Here is a 24415-nt window from a genome sequence, read left to right on the forward strand (position 1 = left end):
ACTTCCTTCAACAACAATGATCAAAGCATCACATACATTATGATTGATGCCTCTCTGCACCTTAAATAAGATATAACGCGCACACACACACGTTTTTCTGTATGTCTGCCATAATGATAAACAGGCACCACATCATATGAGCCTTTTGCAAAGCTTTTGCAAAGTGGAATTTTCAAAATTCCTTGCTGAGTTAAAGGATTAGTCCATTTTCTTAAAAAAAAGTCACCACCAAAAATTTACTCACCACCATGTCATCTTAAATGTTGATGTCTTTCTTTGTTCAGTCGAGAAGAAATTATGTTTTTTGAGGAAAAAAATTCAGGATTTTTCTTATTTTAATGGACTCTAATGGACCCCAACACTTAACAGTTTTAATGCAGTCCTAATGCAGTTTAAAACTGCAGTTTCAACAGAGTTTTAAAGGACTCTAAATGTTCCCAAACGAGGCACAAGGGTCCCATCCAGCGAAACGACCGTCATCTTTGACAAGAAAAACAAAAAACATGCACCTCTAAACCACAACTTCTTGTCTTTGTCCGGTCCCGTGACGCGCCAGCGCGACCCCACGCAATACGCCATCAAGTCAAGAGGTCACGGATGACGTATGTGAAACTACGCCCCAGTGTTTACAAGTGTGGAGAAAGAGGACCGTTCCAACGTTGTTGTATGTCGAATGATATTAATTCATGTATTTGAGGCAGTTTATTGTTTAAAATGTGCGTTTCATATATGTAACTCGCGACCTTTCCACTTCATTACGCAATTACGCGAGGCCGCGCTGGCGCATCACAGGACCAGAGATAGACAAGAAGGTGTGTTTTAAAAGTGCATATTTTTTATTTTTCTTGTCAAAAATGACAATTGTTTCGCCAGATAAGACCCTTATGCGTAGTTTGGGATAATTTAAAGTCCTTTGAAACTCCGTTGAAAAAAACTGTTAAGTGTTGGGGCCCATCAAAGTCCGTCAAAACGAGAAAAATCCTAAAATGCTTGCCCCAAAAAACACAATCTCCTCTCGACCGAACAAAGACAACAACATTCTGGATGACATGGTGGTGAGCAAACCATCTGGATCCTTTCCAAGAAAATGGACTAATCCTTTAAGAGTTGCTGCTATAGCGGAGCAGAAGAAATCAATGCTCCTTTCCCAAAAAAATGTCCATCTTCTGTCCTTCATCAGAATGTGTCATGTTAAGAAAACAAGAGTTAAGTGCAAATATTTCAGAAATAAGTTTCTATTGTGTTGGTTTTAATACATGATTGCTCTCTAACCTCTACCCTGCTTTTTAGCGGCCATACTCATCTCCGTAATAACTATTCTCATTGCTGGTGTAGCTATTGTTATTCACGGGCGAAAGAGAGGGTGAGAGTAAGGATGGAGAGAGGGATGCAAGATCATGAAGCTCCTCCTCATCCATCCATCCGTCTGTTTCCATGGAAGCGGATGATCCATGTGTGTCTACCACAGGTGAGAAAATAGGGGAAAATGTGTGAAGTCCCTCCTGTTCTATGAGGGAGCCCTGAGCTGTGTTTGTATGATGACCTGGTGTGTTGGTAATGATTCGGAAGTAGTAGTCTGCACGCAAAGACCCCGGTGAAGTGTAGGAGGGGCCAGGGGTGGGGCATAAATGGGTATGGCTCTGTGAATCCACCCCTGTCTGGGAGCCACGGTGGATATGGTGGCTGATAAAAATGTTGTTGCCAAAGCTGCCCATAGAGGCCATAGTGGTGCTCTGCTCCCGCTGGACAACTGCAGTCATTCCTCCATCAGCCATTAACCTTTGTATATGAGAAACATAGTCAGCCTGGCCTGAGAGAGACAGAGAAAGGGAGGGAGAACAGTACAGTACAGTACAGTACATTGAAGCAGTTCAGCATTTCTTGGATACAGACAAAACTAAACTGCAACTTCATTGCATTCTGGAATCAATAAATTTAACAACAAAGTAATAATGCTGGTTGGCCTTTTATCACTGCTGTGACATTTAGTGTTTGCCAGAAGAAAAATATGAAATGCAGGGTGTGCTGACACAAACAGTTAGTGTAAGTGGATGATTTATATCTTAGCACCGTCATTGAAGTTTTACACACACTGTATGTTTTTAAAAGAGGTGTTATGTTTTTAAAAGAGCTGTTACAGTGCTGTTTACATCGAAGACATATTTTATAGGGACCTTATATAAGAGAAAGGTAGAAGTGCAATTAATAGTTTGTTAATTATTAAACAACATTTCCTGCAAACTCAACTCTTTGATCCTCATACTGTATAGCATTTAGGCACTTTGAATCAAGTTGAGTTTGCATGAGTACTGTATGAAAGCAAGTTGCATGTGCTTGCATCAGCATCAAAAGGTTTAGTTTCTTTCTTTGTAATTATTTTGTACTCATCAGTGGCTGTTCTTACATTCTTTTTTTGAATTATGAATGAATAGTGGCTCTACAGATGATCTGTGCTGCACTATAATGCAGGGGTTTTCAAACTTTTTGATGACAGGGACCCCCACACACGATGATCATCTTCCTAAAATACATAACCATATTTTTATAAAGAAACATTTAGGGCTCTATCTTACACCCGGCGCAATGCGCGACGCAAGTGTCTTTCGCTAGTTTCCACCCTGCGCAATTATAATTTTCACGTTTAGCGCCACGTTGTTTAAGTAGCAAATGCATTTGCGCCCCCTTTTGCGCCCATGGGCGTTCTGGTCTGAAAAAAAAACTTTTAAAGGTTTTAATAAAAAATAACAAGTGAAAAATACAATTTCAATACAAGTGAAAAACAACACAATTATTTAACATTAATCTTACACTGGGGATCTCCTTCCTCCCCTTAGTTTTTCAGTTTACAAAGTCCGTCATCTAAATAGGGATTAGACATAGCGCCAGCGCAACAGGCTTTTAAAGGGGATGAGAGCTGAGACTCTCATTGGTTTATTGCACATTACGCCCAAAATACTCTCATTACAATAGGACCAACCCTTTTCGACCATGCGCTCGGCGCAAAAACCATTTTTCCCGTCGTTAAATTAGCAAAAGAGGATTCGGACACTTAGACCATTTAGACGTTGCGCTGTGCGCTTTAGACAATGCACTTAGATCGTTAAAATAGGGCCCTTAGACTCTGTTAGGCTACTTTTACACGGAAACGATCTGAAGAGAAAACACAAAAGTGGCGTTGCATTATCACTTTTTATTCAGCGTTTATACGAGCGTTTTGGGGGGGAAATCTGCGTGAATATGGTGACGCAAAAGTGTGTGATATTTGATGTAGTATGCACTCCAGGCAGCTAGGCTGCAATGTGAAGCACTGACACACAACAACACCAAGTCCACGCGCCTGCGTACAACATTATTCCTTGTTCTCCGAGGTCTTGTCCAAAGCCATCTGGTTTGCTTCCGACGAACTGGCGCATCAACAATTTGATAGAAGTAATTAATGCACCTTCTCTGATCAGAAATACTGGCTGTGAATAGGGATGCTCCGATCGATCAGCCGATAATGCTTGCTATGCTTCTCAATGAATTACGGTGAAATGCCGCTACATCCAAAAGCCAGGGGGCATTTTCGTGCAGAAAATCAAAATGCGCTGTAGACGAAGAACAATACACAGGCAGCTATGATGACACGCAGCTCCAGGAAATGGCTTAAGGATATATTTATATTGTTGTTCTTCAAACCTTTTCAGGTATTTTCATGATAATACAGAATATGAACAATGATTATGTTTGACGAGTGTTGCTTTTTCAAATGCAAGTTATTTACGATTCAAACTAACAGTGATTTCAGATCGATAAGGACTTACTGATCAAAAGCCGTAGTACATGAAATAGCTGTGAATAAGATCGGCTGTTCGATTCAAAATAGTGATCGGCCACGTATTTTTAGTGGAATCGGCATTGATCAGAGCACCCCTAGCTGTGAATATTTCGTACAACTGCTGGAAAGACTCTTGTATATTTATCAGAGCTGCTATGGTAACTTAAAGGTCCGACGTATGGAAATAATCCATGTTGTTATTTTCCTGAACTGTGAAGCAAACGCAACGGTAGAGCGTTTTTAAGATTTCCACTCTGGAGGGTGGTTTCACTTTTTTACGTTTTTAAGCTCCAAAAACGCAGTCGCCGTGAAAAATGAAAGGCACGTCTGATAAAATATTTTTACGTTTTCTCCCTTAAGCGTTCTCGTGAAATCAGGGCCTTAGATGGACAGTAACTATGATATTATCAAGACAGCAAATTGTTTACAAATTTAAATAATTGACTACACAGTTATGAATTTTATGGGGACCTTGGAACCTAAGACCCCAGTTTGAAAACCCCCTGTTATAATGTAGGGGTGAGCGGGGCACAAACTAATGCGGGGTTAATTGTTACCCAGCTACTTTACATATTTATACAATGCCAAGCAATCTGTGCTTTTGGTCTTTTTCTCTTACTGTCAGATGATCTCCTGTGAATTTCTGTAAAGTTTTGCTGTGTTTTGGTTAAGATATTAAATAAAGAGTGTTTTGGAGGCATAAAAGTAAATTTCTTCATCTTATGTTTTTTCGATTTCTGAGTTGGGTGTAAGTCACCAAATCCAACCTTAATTTAATCACTGTCTTGTTACCTAAAACATAACACTATTTTGAAACATGTCAGCAACTCCTAGTAAATTATAGCTGGGATTAAAAACATTTTTACACAACGGGGTTAATTAACACAGTGTTACAACTAAGCCTCAAGTATATAATAATAATGAAATGAAAACAATGTAAATACTATTCATCAAGATGATAACTGCTAATACAATATCAGGGGAAATAACTCACAATTATAATTTTTTGTCTTAATTGTGCAGCCCTTTCAAAAAAATCTATTTATATGCATTGATGCACAATACAAGGATGGTTAAATAAAGGATTATGGATGGATGAATGTGTGGATATCTATATATTATAGGCAGATATATAAACAATATCCACCTTTAGTATACAGACTGAATTTTATTGAATTATTCGTGTTTTACCAAATTTTTTTAACCAAAACTCTGTGTTTGTTACAATTGACCCCACCTATTGGGTAAGTTGTAATGTTTGCACTCCTGTCACTTTTGGTGTAATTGTAAGATAACGGTAGGGTAGGGCCCACAAACAAACTTTAAGTATTCATTTGTAGCAGAGAGGTGTGTGTTGATTTTGTAAAAAAAAAGATGAATCTAACTTAAATATTTTTTGAATAATCGAGCCAAAGTCAAAAGCGTTAGGTTGTGTACCGCTCTTCCCTACTACTGTAAAATCTGATTAATGATTTGAACAGGTACTATACAGAACAAATTCTTGCAGCTGGTCCTGAAACAAAACTCCCATTAACAAACATTATTGATCTTTTCCTTATTTCAAAAATAACCGTGACCATGAACAATCCCAAAAACAATGCGAAATAACAGGCTGTTAAGAATGTGCTTCATGTGGCAAATCCCAGCTCTAAATACAGATCTCTATCTAGAAATGAATTTAGGTGATAAAATTTTCCAAGACCAGGATAAGGGGCCAAGAACCTAATTTAAAATGAGTCAATTAGTTACTGGTGCTGAGCTTTCTGATTATCTGTGCCAAGTATGTGTGTTGGATGCAGTACCTGTGCTTTCTGTGCTAGTTTCAGTGGGATCTGACCCTTCATCTTCCTGAGGTCGACTGTGGGGTGGTGTCTCTGGTACCACCTCAGAGCCAGAATCATCTAAAAGGATCTCAAAATCAAGAGAGTCTGTGAAATATAAAAAAAACAAAGCATCAACTATCAATTCATCAGCTTATTAAACCCTTTTAGGGCCATTACTTCCAACAAAGACAGTGAAATAATTTTATTATTATGATTATAAGTTGTTATCTTTAATAGAAGTAGGAGGCAGACATTTCATTCTGTCTGATGGAATTGATTTATTCCATTTAAATCCTGTTTGTGCAGGTTTCCTGGAAAAAGCTTAAATGGTTTCAGAAGCTGCTTAAAACAGCAAATTTATATAATCCCATGATGGAAATGTCTGTAGAGAAACTGCAATCTTGCAAGTCTCACCATTTTAGCACAGTAATACAGTGTGTCCCTTTTGGTAACATTGTTATCCATCATTTTATTGAATTTCTAAAACTTCTACATTTCCCTTTTTTATGGCTACGTTTTACATTAACATTTATTGGATACTTATTCACCTAACTCCATAAAACAATTTAAATGCATGCATAAGTTGAAAGAATAGTGAAATAGATGTTTGCCTAGAAGCACACAACAAAAACAACGACATCAGACATGAATGATGGAGATAACTTTTCTTTATCTATGTAGTTATTATTTTCTCAGTATTTTTTGACACATGCCGCAAAACATCTCAACAAATATAAGACAGGTGAAAGTGAGCAGCATTACCATGTGTGTTTACCTGTAAAAATGACATTCGATTTAAAATAACACAAGTGACAAGATATGACAAAAGAAAAATTCATTTCATAACTACTTGTTCAGTCTATCAAGGCAGCTACACAACTGAACTGTGACAAATAAGTTCTGCTATTCAAGCTTATCTTAGCTGGCAGGCTGAATTGCCCATTTCAAAGTGTCTTTAACATGATTGAATAGTCTCCTGCTTATATGGTACCAAACCGCACTCCAGTTTTAGGGTCAATAATTTGCAATGTGATTGCTCATTGTGCTGCCTGCATGTCTCCAACTGTGCACAATTATTTAATTCCAATCAATGTCAAGTTTACCTTGAGAAATCATACATTTCCGGACAAAAGCTCTCAAAGGCGGACAAAATGCAGAATCCTGCACACGTCAGCCCTAATATTACAACCCAAAATAACACATTTTCTTGGAATAATGTTTAGCTACACCAATAGGACGCCACTTAAATCAGTCAGTCCACACGGCTTTCAGAAAACATGTAAAAAAGCTATGCAAAAGTATACACATAATAGTGTTTGATTTAAATACATTTGTAGTTTGTAATACACCCTGAGGGACAAATCAAAGTTATTGTCTGGTAACTGACAGCAATTTGGCTGAAATTAACCTAAAATATTCCTATTTCAATGAACTTTAAGATATGAGCCAAACATTAACAATATGACTGTAAATGTCCTGTAGGGCAGGGGTTTTCAAAGTGATGGTCCATCATCCTTAGCAGGGGGGGTACGCAAAATATGTTATTATGAATTACACAATTTTGCTGTATTATTAAAAGGGGCATATTTAGTTATTAAACTATGTCAGTCGTGCTACTGTTGATGGTATACGAGCTTTTCAGATCATTTAAAAGTACAAAGTATACATTTTGAGCCAAATGTGTCCATGTGAATGGAAACCTAAGTGAAATTTAAGCTGACATGTGTGATTCTCGCGAAATTAGACTTATGAGGCGTCATGAAACAAAAAAGTAAATGCAAAGTAAGAGTATCAAAATAAGAAGCATAGTATTGTAAGGGACATAATTGACTGTGACATTCAAGATGGCTACCAGGTAAGCGGTTCTAAAAAATAATTTTTATAAGGATAATCTAAAAAATGTAAATAATTCTATAGGAAATATTTTTTAAATCCTCTAAAGATAATGGTTATAGTAAGTTCAGACCTTAATCTTATACCGTATGTGCAAAACAATTGGCTTTAAAAAAAATCTGATGCTGGATACCTTTTAACTCTGGATTTCGTGAGAATCTCCCAAATGTGTTTTTGTTTATCAGTAAAAACAGGTCTGAAGTATCAGACTTTCGGTTTGGTGAGATGGCATAAAGACGCTTTGAGTCTTACTCGAGCATTTTTTATTTTTTAACCATTTTAACATCCCAATACTTATTTTTATTTCACTACTAATTAGACAGTGTTGCTGTTGTACGCATTTGCATCAAATTATGGAAGCTAAATTTACAAAACAAAGCAAAATAGACCTGAAGTATCAAGGTTGAAAAAATGTGGGTGCAAATTGTGGTATGCATACTGTATATTCTTAAAAACTTTATAATTATAAGGTAGCCCCCAAAATTTTTCTCCCCAAATAGTTTGGTAACCCCTGCTTTATCTGTCAGTGCTCTTAATGTAGTTCTGTGACTCGAACTGGTAGGACCCTGTGTAAAGCGCTATTATCACATCGCCATTTTCATTTATACAGAGCTAATGACTGAGACAATATCAGGCCACATGGGACAGTTAAAAGACTCAGCGTAGAGCATCTTCTCATGGGGTTTGAAGAAAGTATCATCTCTGTTTTCAAAGCTTTTACTGCACCCAGAGGCTTCTGTAAGGAATGCATTTGTCTCTGATGAGCCATACATTCATTATTCCTCTGATGCATGGCATCTGTCACACCTCTTAAATTAGTGTGAATGTATGTGAGAGAGAGAATCATCTTAAAGCACATACACATCATTTTCATTTGGTCAGTTTCACAAACACCATTTATACTGCTCAGTTCTGGCCTCTATGCATCACACAAACAAGCTTTTAGTATCAGACACTGCTGGAATGGAAAATGTTACGATTTACTCTTCAGAGGCCACAATGCTTCATGTGAATGTTTTGACAGATTGTACAGTAAATCCCCCTAAAAGCGTGAGTCACTATATTTGAACAACTGTAGCTATAACACACAGAGAAGCTTCCAAAAACGACTGTCACAATAAACACATGTTTGTGTATGCAAATTCTGTGTGTTCAGCATGAAAGGTAAAGGACACGGTGGAGCTGAGAGAAAAAGAGAGATTATGAAAAGTCATCTGACCTTTGGCTGGTATTCTCGTGATGACAACTGAAGGGAGAGTTCTCTATAAAGAAGCTTTCTAATGTGTCAAGAAGTGAGATAATGAGACAGGCTAGAGTCTGTCTGTCTGACCACAGAGGATGAGGTCTTTGGATTTGGAGAAAGATAAGTGTGCCTTTCCAAATCTAAACTTGAACAACTCAAGACTAGTAATGTGGCATTCACACTAGATGCAGAAGAGGCGGCAAGCGCGAGTGATTAACATGTTAAGTCAATAACATAAGTTAAGTCAATGCAAATGCCCAAATAGGCATCCTGCAACGCATTCCACGTGAATTGAGCATTGAGAGTTGAAAAATCAGAATTTTGGCACCGCGTTAACCAATCAGGAGCTTTCTCCAGTATTGACGTGATTACAGGGAGCGGGCGTAGTCGCAGAAGCCCCTCCCATGACGGGAATTTTCACGTGAGTGTCTCAAATGACTAGAATTTCACACGCGTGAGGGAGTAAACTTACATACACACCAAACGCGGGGCATTACTTGCTCTAGATTACTCACGGGATTTAAAGTTGAATATTTTCAACTTGGGTGAAGACGCATTTGAGGTGAATAGCGCATGTTTTTGTGGCAAACGCGCCGCCCATATCAGGTCATTCGCATCGCCCCACGGAAGACGCGTCTGATCGCGTCTTTGCATTGTCTTGGTATGTAATCTACTCATGCAAATAGTTGAACTCGCGTCTGGTGTGAACCCACAGTAAAAATGTTAGAGCGTCCAACTACACGCGAATAGCGCGTTTTTGCCACCTCCACCGCGGCTGCTGTGAATGCACAGTTATGCTACGTACACACCAATCGTGGGGCATCGCGTTACTCGCTCTAGATTACTCGTGGGATTCAACTTCGTTTCATGCAAATTTTTCGCTGAGCGAAGATGCATTTGAGGTGAATAGCGCATGTTTTCGTGGCAAATGCACCGCCCATATCAGGTCATTCGCATCGCCCCACATGAGGACACGTCTGATTGCGTCTTTGCATTGTCTGGGTATGTAATCTACTCATGCAAATAGTTGAACTTGCGTCTGGTGTGAACCCACAGTAAAAATGTTTGCGCATCCAACTACACGCGAATAGCGCGTTTTTGCCACCTCCACCGCGGCTGCTGTGAATGCACAGTTATGCTACGTACACACCAAACATGGGGCATCACATTACTCGCTCTAGATTACTCGCAGGATTTAACTTCGTTTCATGCAAATTTTTCGCTGAGCGAAGATGCATTTGAGGTGAATAGCGCATGTTTTCTTGGCAAACGCGCTGCCCATATCGGGTCATTCGCATCGCCCCACACGAGGACACGTCTGATTGCGTCTTTGCATTGACTTTGTATGTAATCTACTCACGCAAATAGTTGAACTCGCATCTGGTGTGAACCCACAGTAAAAATCTTAGAGCATCTATAGCGCGTTTTTGCCACCTCTACCGCGGCTGCTGTGAATGCACAGTAATGCTACGTACACACCAATCGTGGGGCATCGCGTTACTCGCTCTAGATTACTCGCAGGATTTAACTTCGCTTCATGCTAATTTTTCGCTCAAGTTGAATATTTTCAACTTGGGTGAAGACGTGTTTGAGGTGAATAGCGTGTGTTTTCGTGGCAAACGCGCCACCCATATCGAGTCCATTGCGTTACTCGCTCTAGATTACTCGCAGGATTTAACTTCGTGTCATGCACATTTTTCGCTCACACTGCCCAAAACCAAAGACATCCAAACTGTAAAACCCAAATAGGCTAAATTAGTTCACTACTAATGAAAATCTATATTTTGCTCAATAGTATGATATTAGCAAGATATGCATCTTGAAATTGTTAAAATTGATGTGTTGACCCTGCGGTTAGAAAATTAACTAGGCTTTGTGGTATCTTCACAAAAGGGCAATAAATCATCACTCTCCTGCTCATTCACCTTCACTATTCCTTGCTGGTGGAATGATCTTTCAAACTCTATTGAGTTAGTTGCACCCCTCACCGCATTGAAAAACAGCTAAAATTTTATCTTTTCCATGAATCCTTGACAGGAACAAAATTAATGGTCTGTCTATACAAAAAATCCTCTAATCCTTTTTCCGTTGCCTAAACAGTTAGTGTCTCTAAGGCATGTTGAAACTTTGTGAGCTGAAAGTTGCTTCTCATATTACTGCCTCCCTAAGACAAATCGCTCTATTGTTTTCAAACTTTTGTACAGTAAGTTGCTTTAGGTACAAGTGTCTGCTAAATAGCAAAATGTAAATACATGCAATTAATTTGTTTATTGTCATAACTGCATGTAGTTAACATTTATGTACTGCGCTGCTGCGCATGAACACATTTTGTTAATAAAATCATTTGTCAACTGATCTTGCAATCATTAACCTGAGAATCACATTTATGCATTTGGCAGATGCTTTTATCCAAAGCGAATTACAGTGCGTTAACAAGGTATAAGTTATTTTTCAGCATGTGTATTCCCTGGGTTTGAACTCATGACTTTTGCACTGTTAATGCTTTACCACTGAGCTGTATCAGCAGCTCCATAATTAACAGCTCCACACTTACTTTAGTGTGTGAAAAAGGTCAATTTTCAAAAGGGAACATTTTTTTCAATACTCCCCATGTTTTAGACCTAATGAACAGGTTAGCAAAATCAGGTTTCAATCGACCATCTGTCATCATTCAACAAACTGAGAGAGGGGGGAAAGTATCGATGTCATGATAAAATCAAGTATCTCAGACTCAGTATAATAATTAATTATAAAGCAAACACACATTTCCAGAACAAAATAGACTTCTGAAGTTTTGGGAGTGGCTCAGTTCTTCATTTCTTGGCTTGAATCCAAAATCACATTAAAAAAAATAAGAATTTAAAAAAGTTTAACAACCTGAGAAGTACACGTTCACACAAATGCAAATGAGAGACAGAATGTCTATGGACAGTTTATGTCTGTTGTAAAGAGATTAAATATAGCACACTCATTATTTAACATATACAGTAGAAAGGATGCTAATACAAACCCTAAACCTCTTATTCACTGACTGCTGTTTAAAACAATACTCTATTACACTTAACCCTCGCCCACAGATCTTCACTGCAGGGTGTGTGCACTGTTTGTGTGGGAAGATGGCTTTCCTTGAGGTGGGAGACTCAGATGTGAACTTCTCTACCCTTAAACTTTGAGTCATCAAGTTTTTGCCACCTGTGATACCTCAGAGACACAAACATACAGGTGCTGCTCCAGGCAAAGACGATGTACGTCTGACCTTATACATACACCATAAAACAAATACTCACAGCCATAATGGATCTGAAACGGAAAGTTACAAACTGATAGCAGTGAAAATACATACTGTACATTCAAACTTATTCAAAAAATACATTTCAGAAAGCACGCACAAAAACTTCTTAGCCTGAGACAGCACGCCCATGGTCCATTCACTGAACATCCCATGTATATTGCACAAAAAACTGAAAGGGCACACACCATTTTTTGGTCCAATCAGTCTGCCTAGAGACAAAGTCACCACGTACCGGATTTATACAAAAAAGCATTGTGATAAATAACTATAATAGTTATAATATCTATAATAGACATAATATCTCTGGGATATCTGGATTTGCTTCCTTTATCTCTTGGAAACTTTACACAAATGCAGTGTATGTTTTAGTGTTATTGCACTAAACATTTTTATGTTTTATGTTTAAAAACTCAAATAATAAAAACTCCTGCTTCTATTCTTCCTCTTTCTCATTTTTTGTAATACTCCATTTAGTGTAGAATTCATTTGACTCTTGGTACAACACTAAACCCAGAGCCAATCAATTTACAGGACGCTTCAGGCAGTGGCGATTGTGGATGCATTTGCTTGGTATTCTGATAGCTCATCCTCTGAATCCTCCCTCCCACTTTTAATCCCTTTATCCTACTGAATTCAAATTGTCATTTCAAAACTCTTTCCACTACAACTTTAAAGCTTGAGTTAATAAACTTAAAAACTGCTAACGTATAATTCTCTTTAGGTCAAAACTAAATGTTTTATAAAGTCCTGAGCAAAACTTTGTCAAGCAAGATTTTAAAAATCTATTTTTATCACCACTTCTGCCCTTTCATATATGATTTTATAGAGATTTAAAGCATCCGTTTTTCGTGATCCCACATCATTCATCATTAATGCTTTAACCACTTGCTAACGTGACTCTCTGACAGTATATTAAGAGTTTAAACTCTGACATCAATAAACATCATTCATCTTTAATCCAAGCAATAAAAGCGACAACAGACACTAACATTTCACACTCATTTAAGCAAGTATGTAATTTACAGGTTGTGGTTAGGAGACGCATGTTGTTCCAAATAAAGTGGATACTGAACCATATGGGTATCTTTTCTCCTTGAAAAAGTAATTTTAACCACTGATTCATCATATCTTCATCCTTTGGTCGTGAAAACGGCACAAACTGAAAACACAGCGTGATATGATGTTTACACACTAACTAGCTGAAGTGTCTGTGGGCAGGTCATAGTTTTCGTGCTGTAGTTGGAGATTATTATGCGAAGTGTTCGTATTACGTGGATAAAGACAAGCAGGAGATTCAATCCATTTAACGACTCGTTTCAGGGATTCAGAGTCGACTCCCTACTTTAGAAGCCAATAATTCTATTAATTGTGCACTTTTTGGTTCAACTACTTTGCACATTGTTTACATTGATGGACAGATACATGACACACGGCAATACAGGTCATTTTCAATTTTGGATCTGTGTGGCTTTAATACCTGCAAAATTATAAAGCTCCAAGTTCAATGCCATGCAATTATTTTCTATAACAGAATTCGCTTTTCAAGGACTACAGAGAACGGCCGGTTTGGGCTCTACTAGCCCTCTTCTTTTTGGATAAATGATGTCAAGATAAGAGTGTTTGACTAACCTCTGCCCACAGGATTACGCCAGTCGCCAGCTAAGCTAAGCTGCTGTCAAAGGCTAAACCAGCTACAAAACCTGAACTCTTACGTATTTCTAAAGGAGGGATTTCATAGAACAAGCAAGACATCAGCCCATTTTTAGGACCGTGAAAACAGCTGTATAGAGATAAGTAAATTGTGTGAAAATACTGCGTTATATTGCACATTGTAAAAACAACCAAAGCTCCAAAAACACAGGTAAAACTGTTGCTTTAAAAATACAGTACATTTATGTATGATCGTGCATACGTGTTACAAGACCCTATTTAATGAAAGTTTCATCACAGATCCCTGTTAGCCTTCACACCCATAACAAACTGTGATACCAGGTGCAGGAAATGCAGATTAATACTCTGAAACTCTTCCTACCAGATGATCAAACCATTTTTCTTCATCTAGTCAGTAGAGGATTTAGTCATACACACAAAGGATGGCAATGTTCAGCACTGATCACAGCCCTGTACACAAATATCAATGTCCAAACACTTGTGTGGGCAGAACCACCCACACCAAAACTCACTGGACACGTACTGTACGTTACAGATTTAGCCTGACAGAAAATGTACTGTGGATGGACAAAAATTTGCTTGTGAATGTAAAGTGTGTTGTGCCTGATTAAGGCAGACTGAAGAAGACTGAAATGTTGCTTGAGCACCTGAAAATACCTATCAGAATTAAAACTAAATTTACAGAGACTGTGGATGACACAGAGAAACCCAAAGTTTGAAATGTGCCGAATCCTACAGCTCACATATCAAACTACAGACTTGCATTGATAATCTTGCCATGAAAAAATAACAATTAATTACGAACCCACTAAATATTGCACACACATAATGAATGCTCAGACACTTAAAAAAGCAGAACTCCCAGCAGGCATTATATCAGAAGGTTTTGGCACTAACCAGGTTTATAAATATATTTGCTCATTTAAACAGACAGCATGATACAAACCAACAATCTAAAAATACAAATGTCAGCTGAACAAAATGATTCTGTCGCTCCACTCCTCCGTGATATATACCTGTAATCTCAATGGAGGCATGCATATTCAACTGTCTGACATGCTGCTTAAAGCAACACAGGGGAAATTTGGGTAATAAAGCAAAGCGGAAATTTCGGAAGTAATGGGTAACAGAGACTGAAAAACGTCTGCTAGAAGTATAAAGATGTGCAATGTAGAGTAAGTTTGCTGGTCGTACCTCTCTTGAATATTACCGGCATTAAACATAAGAGCAATTTTGCAGACACATTAACTTGAGTGATTTAGCTGTTGGGTGCCCAGTGAAGTAGCCTCTCCTGTCCTCTGTAATTACAATTAGCATAAAAAGACAAAATGCCTCTTGCAATCTCTATTCACCTTTTCCTGCTTCTCCCAGGGCTACAGAATGAAATTGGGACAAACAATCCAATTGTTTTGTACGGTGAGATTGTCTGAGAGATAAAAAGAATGTTATGTTGATCCAATCTACTTTTGTTAACTTTATTCCAGTAAAGAGCAGCCAGTTGACATACAAGTAGATTTAAACTAACCAAGAATTGATTCATCATTTAATCTTAAAGTCTTCCCGTAATCAATTATTTTATCAGTTAAAACTCATCTTTGAGCATTATAATAGCATATATAAACATTTTACCTGTCACAGTAATTTTTTTCATGTTTTCAGCTTAAATGTAACTCTACACCCCTTGACTCATATAGTATACGTGGATTTATGCATATGCGAATTTGTCCCTGCCTCCACTTTTACACACCACCATGGAGCATAGATATATCAGAAGAGTTTGGTTCAAAATGCGATAAACGGCACTTAAAAAGTTACCACCAAAATCAGTATTGTATCAGGTCATTATTAAAAAGTAAATTCTGATATTCGCCGTGTTATTCTGTCATGTTTTCTCCGCGATAAAACCGGTCCTCCTTCTCTGCAATAAATCCGCTCAACAAATCGATCGCACCATTCCAAGCATTGTAAACAATGGTGGCACGTTGAATACACACGGAATCTTAGTTTTCCTCATCTACTTTTTACTTCCTGATCAACAAACAAACAAAAACAAAATAATACTTTTGATGGCATTGATAAACCTGTGGTGGTTTTCTGTGGCGGGAAAGAAATTTACCCCAGTGGATTTTATCAAAAACTTTCCATTATTTTACTTGAAGACAACAACAATTGAGCAGAACCAAAACATTTTACAGCCGATTGCTGTCAAAAAAGTGTTTTGATATTATATATATTGATTTTTTTTAATCAGTGTACACAACTTGTCAACTAAATGAATATAACATGGCAAAGATGAATGCACATTTATATTGATTCAACAGATTTATAGCATTTTGTGGAAAATAATCAGTTTTTATAATAAATCTTTGAAAATCAAATTATGGATTTGAATTTTTAATGTTATTATAACCTAACGATGCTATGTGAAAGTTTGTAACAGAAAATAGTGTTTTTTATCTTGTCACTTTCTTGGTATAGAATTTTCTTTTACTGAAATTAGTCAAAATGGATTTATTGCATTTTGGAACCAAACTCTTTATATGTAAATAGATGCTACATTTAGCAGTAATTGTTAAGTTTGGTTTCACACAATGCATACATAAACTGCATGTTTGCAACACTAATCTTTAAGCGCTGATGTTAAAGGGATAGTTCGGCCAAAAATTATATTAAACCCATGATTTACTTCCAGCTGCTAAACAGTAAAGTTACGAGGTCCAGCTACTTCAAGTCCAAAAAATTTGCATATACAGTATTCTTCCCCAAAGAAATCCAAACGGTTCCAGGATGATAAACAAAGGCCTTCTGAGGGTAATCCGTGCTGTGTTGTTGTAGAAATATCCATATTTAAAACTTTATAAACGAAAATAACTTGCTTCTGATAATGCCGCCATCTTAGACTCCTCTGTATTCAGAAGAGAGTATTAGCGTAGTGTACGCACTTTGCTTAGTGATGTATGACAAATTCAGAGGGCGGGGGCACAGAGAAGCAGCAGAGAAACCTCCGTAAACTACGTATGCTCGCATCTTGAATGCGGACGCGACTAAGATGGCGGCGTTACCGGAAGCTAGTTATTTTCGTTTATAAAGTTTTAAATGTGGATATTTCTACAACAAAACGGCACTGAGTACCTTCAGAAGGCCATTGTTTATCATCGTGGAGCCAATTGAATTTATTTTGTGACTTGAAGGGCGTAGACCCCGTAACTTTACATTTGATTAGCCAAAAGATCTAAAACATTTTCAAAAATAACTGAAAATGTGTTTGTCTGAAAAATGATGGACATATGCATCTGGGACGTCTTCAGGGTGAGTAAATCATGAGTTTAATATCATTTTTGGCCAAACTATCCCTTTAACAGCTCACCCTGCATGTGAGAGCAGCACAAAGGCAGAGCTGAAGCAGCAGTGTGGCAAGCGTTTCAGCGCGAGTCTTTTGGGGCACCCATACATAATATCTATAATTCAAACTTCTGATCCATGCGTTCAACTTTGTTGATATGATTGGTTATATGTTTGTGATCTTGGAAACCAAGGTGATTTTAAATTTGCACTTGGCTTGTCTTAAAACATATTAAAAACACCACATAGACATATAACAAAAATATAAACTTGATTTTCCCCACAGAGGGACAAACATGAGCTGTTTCACTTTAGAAGTAAATGATGTTCCGAGTCTGACTCATAAAGAGATTCTTACCATTGGTAACCTGTGACCCCGGAGAAGTGCTGGGCTGCCGGGGTTCATTTTGAAGGTCATGGTCCGTTTGAGTCTCTGCATTCTGTAACTCCATGTTCTGCGTTTGTGTCCCCTGTGATGCAAGAGTGGAGGCAGGATGTCGTGGCTGCAGACCAATCATGTTCATCAGACCCGTCTCTCTATGTGAACCCCACTCTGTCCTGCTGGTCCTGAAACAACACACATCCCCACAGCAGGATGAGTGACAGCAGTTGCAACAACATCACAGTTTTCAGATGACTCTGGTCTGATTTGATATGACAGAGATTTGAACTCTACACTGTGCTGAAGGAGCTTCAGATTGCTCAAGTTACAGTGTGTTTGTAACTGTTTTGGTGTTTATAAGTGTCTGCCTGGTCAAGGAAATTCTTATATGGAAATTTTTATTTTTTTCCAGGTTTGTTACGTGAGGATAAATTATATTTAAGTATGCAGTACATCTGCAGGTGTTTATATAGTAGATGTTTTTATTTAAAAATGGAAATGAGGCTATGCATCCAAGGGAAAAAGTAGTATTACACCACACAATACATCCATCAATGGTTGAACTATACATCGCTTTACATACTGTACAAAACTGCATTCGGCAAACACTTTGATCTTCCATTGCATTTAAGGTATACATTTTAGATCCATAGCCAGCCTATTGAAGGGGGGGTTCTTTTTGCAGTTTTTCTCCTCCTTTTGTATTTAATTATTATGAGGTTCATTTTGGTGACCTTTTATGCACTAATTTGTGCTGGATTAGCTTGTCTGCTGATATCTTAATGAGCACACTTTTTGATGCACATAAAATATTTACAGCATACAAATACAGCAACCAAGAATTATTTGTCACAAGCATTGATTAAAACAATGATGACAATATTTACATGAAAAAAACGACTTAAATTCTGGACCTACCGAACCCCCCCCCACGCCTACGGGCTTGCCATTTCTTATGTCTTAACGTATACATCAGTACATGTGTTCCCCTTAGTTTGAACCACGGACCTATGGATTGCTTGGTAACGATTCAGGAACAAAATCTATACAGAAAAGATGAAAACAATCTGATGAGCAACAATCTTTCCAAATGTAAAATTTTTTTCAGGTTCAGGTATCGGATTCTACTTCTGGTTCACATCAGAATCAAGTTTCCTTGATTCAAAGCAGTCATATTGTGAGGAAAAACATTTCCCCTGATCTTCTGATATGAGAGTTCTTGGTACTATAAATTATACCATAACTTTAAATTATAATTAAAACATTAATTATACCATAACTTTCCCTCCCAGATTAAAAAATTATAACATTTACTGAAAAATCTGTCAAAACTAAAGTGGCCAACATTTGGCTTTATAGTAAAGCCCAGTTTCTGGCAGATGCAGTAACTACATTATGGGGAAAATGCATCTTTCTTCATGGACAGCAATTCAAAAAATAAAAACATCAAAGCAACATATAAATCATAAATATATCATTATATTATAGGTGATGTTATGGCAGTGACTGATATTTTGGAAAGCTCTTAAAAACGTGAAATGAATTGATATTTTTCCCTTTATGCTGTCTCTTACATCACAGTCTCTATTGAAGGGCTTGGGACTGTGTGCATTCTTGTGGTGCCATCTGCCAATGTTCTGACTATGTCAGAATAACATTTTCCTGTAGCTCCACAATGATTAGTCACATGCTATTGACAGCTTATATAAATGGCTCAAAAACCTGTATTCAGGAAGTACCCATATTTCATATGAATTCAAATTTGCTTTTATAAACCGGTCACACTGTAATGCAAACTTCACAAGCAGGCTGTTTTTGAAAGATGGGGCACTAACAAAACCATATTTTACCTGACAGCAAACCAGTAGGTTGTGACTAAATATGCAGCACAGTGCTGTTTCCTATTTCACATAAAAAAGGCCATTTGTACACAAGTCATCAGTTAAAAATACAGCAACAAAAATGATGTGTTTTATTCAAATGGTCAGAAACAATGTGGAAAATCGGCTTTTAAAATGCCATTTAAAAAAATGACTAACATGATCTGGAAAATAAATGAAAGTAAAGTTTGATACTAAGCAATAAACAAAAATAAAAAGCATTAAAAGTGCAAGGGACATAAAACAGATAAGAGCACATGTCTTTATAATGGCAGGGGTTGTGAACTGCTGTGATTGGTCCATACAGGAGGTCAAGCTGTTATTGTTTAAGTGGCAGCCTGTATTTCACGTCAGACCCAAAAGACCATGTTTAAATAAAAGAAACGCAATGCTAGATTCATGACAGAGGGCACAATTATCATCAGTTCGCATGTGTCTAATCACATGATGCCAGCAGGCTTTGGTTGTGCCCTTCCTCTCAGCATCCTGCCCCTGTCATGAGCCTGAATTTGGCAATAGAAGGGCAGCTGAGTGATGAATTAAAGGGAGATGAAACCTGTATCATAAACTTGTGTAAGGCACAGCTGCTGCACACATTAGAGAAGCAAAAGTTGTAAATAAATATATAAATCTTTCTTTATTTATTTATTCTTTACACCCTTCCAGCATCTTTGGTAATATTCATGACAAGTTTTACTCAGGTTTTATTCAGACAAGTTAATCCAGGCATATACAATCTGCTAACTTGCATGTTTTTGGCCTGTGGGGGAAACCGTAGTATTCCCAAAGTAAACCCACGCTGACACACATACAAACTCCACACAAAAAGGTCACCTGACCTAGCGTGCTCGAACCAGAGAATTTTTGCTGTGAGGCAACAGTGCTACTCACTGAGCCACACGACCCAAATATATAAATAAAACAACAAAAAGAAAAGTTAAAATTATGCAATTGTGATGAGACACAATAAGCAGGGCTTCATTACTGCAATCTCTTATCATCCCCACCCATTGAGTGCCATGCAGCTGCTGTCAGCCAGGACGATGGACAGCAATAGGAGGGTAAATTATTGTTTGAATGTTTTTTGTAAAAAAAAAAAAGCTACAGTAAAAATTTGTTTACAAAACATGACATTTAATTTTATAGCAAAAAGTTTTTGAGTTTTTGAAAGTAGAAGATGTGAATTACCATATACACTAACCTAAAGGAATATTAGGAATACCTAATCAATTTCTCATTAATGCAACTATCTAATCAACCAATCCCATGGCAGTTGCTTCAATGCATTTAGGGGTGTGGTCCTGGTCAAGACAATTTCCTGAACTCCAAACTGAATTTCAGAATGGAAAAGAATGGTGATTTGAGCAATTTTGAGCGTGTCATGGTTGTTGGTGCCAGATGGGCTGGTCTGAGTATTTCACAATCTGCTCAGTTACTGGGATTTTCACGCACAACCATTTGTAGGGTTTACAAAGAATGGTGTGAAAAGGAAAAAACATCCAGTATGTGGCAGTCCTGTTGGCGAAAATGCCTTGTTGATGCTAGAGGACAGAGGAGAATGGGTCGACTGATTTAAGCGGATAGAAGAGCAACTTTGACTGAAATAACCACTCGATTCAAACGAGGTATGCAGCAAAGCATTTGTGAAGCCACAACACGCACAACCTTGAGGCGGATGGGCTACAATAGCAGAAGACCCCACAGGGTACCACTTTTCTCCACTACAAATAAGAAAAAGAGGCTACATATTGCACGAGCTCACCAAAATTGGACAGTTAAAGACTGGAAAAATGGTGTGGGAGATGTTTTCTTGGCACACTTTGGGCCCCTTAGTGACAATTGGGCATAGTTTAAAAGCCACGGCCTACCTGAGCATTGTTTCTGACCATGTCCATCCCTTTATGACCACCATTTACCCATCCTCTGATGGCTACTTCCAGCAGGATAATGCACCATGTCACAAAGATCGAATCATTTCAAATTGGTTTCCTGAACATGACAAAGAGTTCACTGTACTAAAATGGCCCCCACAGGCACCAGATCTCAAGCTAATAGAGCATCTTTGGGATGTGGTGGAATGGGAGTTTCGTGCCCTGGATGTGCATCCCACAAATCTCCATCAACTACAAGATGCTATCCTATCAATATGGGCCAACATTTTAACTTTTAGCACCTTGTTGAATCAATGCCACATAGAATTAAGGCAGGGGGGTCAAACACAGTATTAGTATAGTGTTCCTAATAATCCTTTAGGTGAGTGTATTTTATTGTGAAAATCTTTATACTATTTAAAGGGATTACATGTACTTTACTTTTACAATACAGTATTGTTAAATTTATGGTTATTGCAAGTTAATACATGTCACCTTAAATTTATGGTGGGAAACAATAAATGGAAGTTCCCACAATTCCATTAGTCACTCTTTACATTTGATGATATTTCATATTTGTTACCAGATATGTGCATTAAAAGGTTTTATCTTAAATTTTGTGTTGATAAATTAATGTTCATAGCATTATTTTTATGTCACACGTGTTACCATCATAGTGTTTTGTGTTAGTGTGAATAATACTGTGCACCATCTCCACACATACCGGCAACAATTTATGGAAAAGTCACTTTGATTTAGCATGTGGTTATACATTTTACCCTTTGTGTTATAGTGGTTAGCTGTATGTTATTAAATACAAATCATATTTATATTAACAGACAAATATATCAGTAAATGAAATACACAGTAAGAATTGTACAGTATTCAAAACTTTGCCGTAAAAAATACAGAAGAATTGTGAAATATACAAAACTTTGCTGTAATGAAAAAACCCATGCCACTGTATTTTTTTTAGTTTTCAACTGCAAAGTTGTTTACATGTTTCCTGTATTTTTTACAGAAGTTTTCTGGCAAACACAGCTGCTAGTTTTTACAGTGTATGTTAATACTCACCCTTCCCTCTCTCCACTCCTCCTGCTGCTGGTGGTTCCACTCCCTCCACTATTATGGGTGGTGAACATGGTCTCAGAGTGTTGAGAAGACCTGCTACCATTTGGATGTTCTTCCCTGCATTTTGTGTATACAAAACGAAAAAGAGAGAAAGTGTGAAGTGCATTCAGGTGTAGATCCAGGACAATGTCATATATTGACCTTCTTCCTAAATGTGCAGAGATTACAAGAATTAAACAGGTCTTTATTCTGAGGTAGGACACACTGCACTAATCCAACAAAACATCAGATCCTGTGAAAATGCAAAAGAAATAAACAGGTTAGTATTTGCAGCCATCTGCGTTTATTTTATAAAACGTAAAAATGTCCTTAAATACAGGCAAATGATGTGTTGCATGTAAGATTTTAGGTTTAACATGAGAACAAGAAGCCAAGCTTAAAGAACAACAGACAAGATAAACCTCTCTCTCTTTTAGCTGTGTCAGAGCTGTAGTCCGCTGACTGCTCATTTGCCTCATCTCAAAGAAACCCGCTCCGCTCCCCACGGACCCCTATGATGCATCTATGCGGCTCATTAGCATAGATCTGACAGTCCCATGGTTGCTAAGGCTGACATCCATTTCATCCAACCATACTGCCACACCTGACTCAACCCAAGAGTTTCCAGAGATCTTTTGCGTCCCAATGGGCCCGTCCAGCTCTCCTTTTTTGCCCCTATTTCCCTTCTACGCTATTCTGATTTTTCTTTCTCTCTACGGGTCTGAAAAAAGAGAGCAAAGCATTTTTCTAATTTCTGTGTAAAAGTGAAGCAGGTCAAAGGAAGATGTGAAAGGTGATGAACATTTAAATACTGTACATCTACAGTAAATCCTCTTGATTCCTGAAATCAATATGTAGATTAACCACTGCCTGAAACGACTGGTGGTCTCTGATGCACATGAGGTGGGCTATGAAGACCCCACACTGCTCATGGTCTTGTTGAATGCAATCAATACTTATGTGCTTTAAAATGGATCTTTTTTCAACGCATCACGAGTGGGTGTTCCCAGCATGAGGCCTGGTTGATTTCTGGACTCACTGGAGGCTAATTACCAGTTTCGGTGGGATCGATTCTGCTCTCGCCAATGTCCATCAACAGCTGTTGTAACAGCCTGATGGATACTGAGAGAGAGAGAGCGAGAAAGAGAAGGCTGCATGTGTGAAAGGTAAAGGATGTGTTTTGAAACTCTAAACTTTAATAAGATCCTTATAAACGCTGACATGTACAGGGGAGGACAAAATAACAAAAACTACTTTATACACACACACACACCAAAAACCTAATACTGTAAATAGTCTAATGTAAAGTAGGGCCAACTTCTTTTCTTCAAAACAGCTTTGGTATTTGCTGTCAAAACTGAACTCTGTGCCTGGGGATATTGAGATTTCAAGAAGAATAGACTCTAGTTCTTTTGGGGCTGATTGAAGTGGAAATATAACTTGCACTCTGTGCTTTAGATCTTCATATAAACATCGAATGATGTTTATTTTATTGAAACCACAAAGGATGTTGTCCTTCATCCTGGTGTTCATAAAAAGACTTGTGAATGTGTTTTTAAAATGATGTGTGGGGTATTTTCTTTCAAGAATACGGAAGCATCATGAAAAATACACGTTTGTTCAGTATAAAAAGGCAGGTTCTGAAATAAAAATTTCCCTCATATTTCATACACCTCCACCCAGAACGCAAGTGTATGCATCAAAACTGAATACATCCCATTATAATCAAAACATTTTGTCTGAACTGGGGGAGCTCACAGCATGGTTGATCCATAGTTATTGAAAATTCTGAGATTAAATTTTTAGTGTAAACAGGCTCATACTAAATATGTCATCGTCTTAACATCTTTTTTTCTGAAATGTTTCTCTTTGAAATTCTTCCTGTGCTCTGTGTCTTTTAGAAATGAATGTCACTAAGTTTGATATTTTGTTATCTAAGGCAATTGCGTTCATACATTTTTTATGCGGCTTAACAGTCCAATTATTTTTCAGGCCTCTGTAGTATGACTTGGGAGGTGTGCTGTTACAGTTTCTTGCATACTATTTATAATGGACATTATGTAAATTGGGAAGCATTTTTTTCATGCCTTC

At 37.7% G+C, this 24415-nt stretch overlaps 1 protein-coding gene across 2 annotated transcripts in view; it reads right to left on the reverse strand.

The window, feature by feature from the left end:
• Window positions 1–1048: 1048 nt before the first annotated feature.
• The window catches only part of ambra1a (autophagy/beclin-1 regulator 1a), a 90711-nt gene continuing 67344 nt past the window's right edge, over window positions 1049–24415 (reverse strand). Inside the window, exons 15-18 of one of the 2 annotated variants that reach the window (XM_055206726.2) lie at window positions 22289–22402; window positions 17440–17648; window positions 5620–5745; window positions 1049–1810 (exon numbers count right to left, since the gene is read on the reverse strand). In XM_055206726.2, coding sequence (XP_055062701.2) covers window positions 1287–1810; window positions 5620–5745; window positions 17440–17648; window positions 22289–22402 — 973 coding nt within the window. In that variant the 3' untranslated portion in view covers window positions 1049–1286. The remainder of the gene's footprint in view (window positions 1811–5619; window positions 5746–17439; window positions 17649–22288; window positions 22403–24415) is intronic. The other variant, XM_055206727.2, reaches the window with a different exon arrangement.

This window comes from Misgurnus anguillicaudatus, chromosome 21 (assembly GCF_027580225.2).
Source record: "Misgurnus anguillicaudatus chromosome 21, ASM2758022v2, whole genome shotgun sequence".
NCBI classification, from domain to species: Eukaryota; Metazoa; Chordata; class Actinopteri; order Cypriniformes; family Cobitidae; genus Misgurnus; species Misgurnus anguillicaudatus.